The sequence below is a fragment of the Otolemur garnettii genome, unplaced genomic scaffold (assembly GCF_000181295.1).
Source record: "Otolemur garnettii isolate 467f Iridium unplaced genomic scaffold, OtoGar3 scaffold00105, whole genome shotgun sequence".
NCBI classification, from domain to species: domain Eukaryota; kingdom Metazoa; phylum Chordata; class Mammalia; order Primates; family Galagidae; genus Otolemur; species Otolemur garnettii.
The window spans coordinates 1,519,129-1,524,418 of NW_003852500.1; the positions used below are offsets into that span (position 1 = coordinate 1,519,129).

The window sequence follows — 5,290 nt, forward strand, 5'->3', positions numbered from 1 at the left end:
AAAAAAAAAAAAAGTCAGGCGTTGAGGCAGGCTCCTGTAGTCCCAGGTACTTAAGAGGCAGAGGCAGGAGAATCGCTTGAGCCCAGGAGTTGGAAGTTGCTGTAAGCTGTGATGCCACAGCACTCTACCCAGGGTGACAACTTGAGGCTCTGTCTCAAAAAAAAAAAAAGAATTATAAAATAAAATGTTAATGCAGTGTGCAATTTTCTGTTATCCAATATGATTAAAACATTAACTGACAACTGTTAGCTTGTTCAGATGGTAGGTACGAAGATGTCAATCAATAAAGTATAATTCCTTCCTCTAAGTGGGAATTAGTAGATTGAAGTTACTCCTTTGTGTCTATTTTCTCCCTCCTATTACAACTCCCTTGGGTTCTAATTTTCTTTTCTTTTTTGGAGACGTAGTCTCACATTGTTTCCTTTGGTAAAGTGCTGTGGTGTCATAGCTCACAGCAACCTCTAACTCCTGGGCTCAAGCAATTCTCTTGCCTCAGCTTTCTGAGTAGGTGGACTACAGGCACCCACCACGCCAGGCTATTTTTATAGACAAGATCCCCCTGTGGCTCAGCCTGGTCTAAACGTGTGAGCTCAGGCAATCCACCCTCCTTGGCCTCCCAGAGTGCCAGGATTACAGGCGTGAGACCTTGGGTTGTAATCTTATCTTAGGATACCATTTTAGTAATCCTTCTGGCTTAAGTGTTGAATGTTAAACTCACCTGTCCCAGCTCCTGGGTGTTTCCAATCCCATGAAGTGTGGGTGGAACAAAGGGTGAGGTTAGGACCAGATTGTGAGAGATATATACTAAGGGAAAGGTCTTGGGCTTTTCCTGCTAAAAGATCACAGAGGGATATTAGATAAGTATTTTAGAATGACTATTTTAGAATAGAATCAAGGTGAGAAAATGCTCAGAGAGGCCAGTGGAGAAATGGAAATGGAAGAGCAAGATTCAAGAGCTATTCAGAACCTCCTTAAGAACCAGGATGTGAGAGATGTAAGAAAGGTGTCAAAGGTAACTTAAGTTCACTCAGAAGGCAATTCAAGACAAGCCAGTCTGAAAAGTTTGAGTTCAGTTGTAGACATGCTGAGTTTGTAGTATCTTTTGACCAAGGTAAATGTCCAGAAAGCAGCTGGACATGGAAGGCAGGCTGGGCTATGGATAAAACTTAAGAATCGCCAGAGTGGAGATGTCAAAACCACAAGAATGAATGAGATCACCCAGAAAGTGAAAACAGACAAAACCATGAGGAACACCAACATCCAAGGGACAAACAGATCCCCCCCTCCAAGACTGCAATGGGATCTGATAAGCAGCACCCAGAAAAGGGGGTGGGGGGAAAGGGGCTAGAAGAAATTGACAAAATGGGGAAAATACTAAGAAGGAAAGAGAATATCCATAGGTGTCAAGATTATCAAAAACCAGGCTCAGCGCCTGTAGCACAGTGGTTACTGGGCCAGCCGCATACACCGAGGGTGGCAGGTTCAAACCCGGCCTGGGCCAACTATAACAACTGCAACAAAAAAATAACCAGGCGTTGTGGTGGGCGCCTGTAGTCCCAGCTACTTGGGAGGCTGTGGCAAGTGGAGTGGCTTAAGCCCAAGAGTTTAAGGTTGCTGTGAGTTGTGATGCTACGGCACTCTACTGAGGGTGACACAGTGAGACTCTGTCTCAAAAAAATAAAAAAATTAAAAAACAGGCTGAGGCCTCTTAAGTGGTTAGTGGCACTGGCTGAAGCTTTTCTGAGCTAGATTAGGAAATGAACGACCTGAAATGGAAAAAAGGAACCACTACCATCTTTCCAAAGGTCCTATAGGCGAGTCTCAAGACCTGAGGTCCCAGAGTGCCCTAAAGGACTGGGCCATCTCTGAGGAGCTGGAAACTCCAGACCTCCAAGCTTGGCGGTCTGAATAAATATTCCACCTTTCCACACTGGAGCCAGAGAAAGTCATTCGCCTCCTCTGGCTTGTTTTCTCACCATAAAACAGGGTTAAGAGGTTCGGCGCCTGTGGTTCAAGCGGCTAAGGCGCCAGCCACATACACCTAAGGTGGCGGGTTCGAATCCAGCCAGGGCCCGCCAAACAATAATGGCTGCAACCAAAAAATAGCCGGGTGTTGTGGCGGGCACCTGTGGTCCCAGCTACTTGGGAGGCTGAGGCAGGAGACTCGCTTGAGCCCAGGAGTTGGAGGTTGCTGTGAGCTGTGATGCCATGGCACTCTACCCAGGGGGACAGCTTGAGGCTCTGTCTCAAAAAAAGAAAAAAACAGGGTTAAGGGAATACCTACCTCGACCGGGTGGTGAGGGAATTAAATATTTTGTATTTTTTATGAAATGTTAAGAGCGCTGCCAGGCACCGAACCAAATGTTCCTAAATAGGACCTGGAATTATCACCATCCTAACTCCCTCGGTGGGTGCACCTCAGAAGGCCAACTGGCCGAGCAGAGTGTAGCCCGAAGCACCTCTAATTAGGTCCGAGAGCGGGCCCGAATCTTTCCAGCGCGGCTCAAGGCGCCTCTTGTAGCGGTGAAGCCACACGTGGCGGAGGCCTTCGGTTATCTAATAGGTACCTTGGTCAGCACCGAGATCCCGGGACAAGTCTCCAGGGACCACTTTTCGATTACGATCAGTGTTTTTTCTCTCTTTTTTTTAATTCGGCTCCTGCTTTCCAGACAACGCCGCCGACGCCCTCCGGCAACGTGGTGTCTTCCCGCGCTCATTCGTGCGCCTAGTGCACCTGCGCCAGTCGTGAGGGCTGGACCCAGAGACACCCCCTCACCCCCAGCCAATGCGCGTGCGCCCTCTGCTGGTACGAAACGGCTTTCCTGGAGTGAGTGCGCATGCGCCTCAAGCCCCGCCCCCAGGCTGCTGGCGCGCGGAGCCGTTGGCGACACTCCCAGTACACCTTCTCCCATCCCCGAGCGGGGCCGAACAGCCCCAGAGTAGGGGGAAGAAGGCGGAGACATAGACTGTCACGCCCCCGCCCCGTGTCCATTTGAAGCCCCTCTACTCTTCAGCGCTAGCCAATCACAGACCGCCCTCTCTCGAGCGCCAGCCAATGGGCGGCACGCTCTGGCTGCTTCCGGCTCCGCGTCCCGCTCGCCCCTTCCCCAAGTCTCCCCGCGAAGGGCGGGGCACAGGGGCGGGCGTCGTCCCCAGTGACGCGCGGCAGGCTAGGAGCCAATGAAGGGCGGGTTCGGCGCTGATGGACAGAGCCAGTGACCAGTGGCGAGGCGCTGGCCGCACTTCCCGTCAGGGAGAGAGTGTAATATGGCGAAGACCTACGATTACCTGTTTAAGCTGCTGCTCATCGGGGACTCGGGGGTGGGGAAGACCTGTGTCCTGTTCCGCTTCTCTGAGGACGCCTTCAACTCCACTTTCATCTCCACCATAGGTAGCGAAGCTGGGGAGTGGCCGGGGAAGCGGGAGGCCCGGGCCGGGCGCGCCTCTGAGTGGCCGGAGCTGAGGGATCGACTGGGCTAGACGGGCCTGGGCACCTAAGAAGGTAGAGGAGGCCTGAAGGAAAAATAGCCGCCGCCTCCACCACCGTTCGGGAGTTCCTGGGCCGTGGGGGTTGTTGGGAGGACCAAGTGCAAGGTGGAGAGTGAAGCTCCAATCCTCAGTTTACTTGCTAGGGTTAGGGAACATATGTTCTGGACTGGGGTCTTAGCGCCGTTCGCCTGGTTCTGAACCTCCAAACCTCGAAGCGGTTCTTTTGGGATTCCCGTATTACAAAAGTGGAAACTGAGGCATGAGGAATTGGCCGTGGGAAAAAGACAGTGACTTCTGACTTCTGAGCATTTGCTGTGTGCCAGCTGCACTGTGCACGATCACACTCTCCAGTCTTCTGTATTAGGTGCTATAATGAGCCCGTCTCACAGACGAGGAATTTGAGGTTCAGGAAGGGCATGGAACTTGCTCAGGGTCACACAGTATGCAGATGGTGAGAATGGAATCTGGACCCAGTTGCATATGACCCCAAAACTCTAGAGCCATCAGAGAGATGCCACTATACACTCCTCAAGACAAGCACAGCTGATCCACTTCAGAGCTAGGACTGTAACCCACACCTCTTCTGCTCTTTCCTCTGGAACATTCAGAGGTTGAGCCTTTCTTCCTAACCCTGTCCCCCAGCCCCAAGGGAGTGTATTTTCCTCTAAAGAATGATGAGAGGGAGTTAGGAACCTTTCCTGCCTGCCTTCTGTTCTGCTCAAGGGTGACAGCAATGGAGAGTGACAGCTGCCCTGTCATCCCTGAGAAGATGCAAGATAAAAGCCTCAGTGAGAAACTAAAAACAGCCATGTCACAGACAGCCTTGACTTCCCTATCACAGGGTCTAGGTCTCCAGTTGTCACTTCAGAACAGCCTTTCCCACAGGGCCAGCCCACATTGTGGTTGAATAGAATTGACTTGTTGAGTCTCAACTGATGTCCTCAGAAGTGGAGCTGACTTCTCTCCATGCCACAAGCATAGTCCTTGCCCACAATGGAAAGGTTTGACCTGGGAGTAACATGGATCAAATAGAGTGGCCTGTGAGCTGTGTAGCCCTGCTCAGGATAGGAAAAATGAGGGAACAGTCACTAAGTCCAGGAGTTTATGCCAAATGGAGAAAACTTAGGGAATGGGCTTCTTTGCCCTACTGTGTAATGACTTCAGCCAAATTGTATTATCTCCTTGAACCATGGCCTGCTAATTCTATCCTTGCCCTCTTCCAGAAGCTGCACTTTGTAAAACAGTTATATTCCTCATGTAAAGTAGAGAGAATTGGACTAGAATCATCATGCCTTGGTTTCCAGCTTCTGTTTGCCTTTCAACAAGCACTGCTCCTCTCTGAGTCCTATTTCTTCATAGTAGGAATAACACTCTGCCTTGGACTGTGCTCTGGGTAGTTGAAGGTCAAACAAAGGGTTGTCATCTCTGCCTTAGGCCATATAGAAGTACAGCAACCTCCTATCCTCTGAGTTCTTCCCTTTCCTCCACTCCAAACTCAAACTTTGGGCTAACTCTTGAATCTCCACCAGTCAGGAAGTGGTGTTAACTGCAGGTTTGCCATGGCTCAGCTACCCAGATCTCAGTTTGCCAGCCTCACCTCCTCTCCTCATCCCCAGCACTGACACAGTGAAATCAATTCAGGGATTTTTTTTTTTTTTTAAGAGACTGGGTCTGGGCCCACACAGTGGCTCCCGCCTATAATCCCAGCACTCTGGGAGGCTGAGGCAGATGGATCGCCTGAGCTTACAAGTTCAAGACCAGACTGAGCTAGAGTGAGACCCTGTCTCTTAAAAATAGCCAG

The 5,290-nt window shown here is 50.6% G+C and overlaps 1 protein-coding gene across 1 annotated transcript in view; it reads left to right on the plus strand.

Annotated features, from left to right (window-relative positions):
- The first annotated feature begins 3,047 nt into the window (after positions 1–3,047).
- RAB8A (RAB8A, member RAS oncogene family) overlaps positions 3,048–5,290 on the plus strand; it is a 19,967-nt gene continuing 17,724 nt past the window's right edge. Inside the window, exon 1 of the mRNA XM_012809385.2 lies at positions 3,048–3,391. Coding sequence (XP_012664839.1) covers positions 3,268–3,391 — 124 coding nt within the window. The 5' untranslated portion in view covers positions 3,048–3,267. The remainder of the gene's footprint in view (positions 3,392–5,290) is intronic.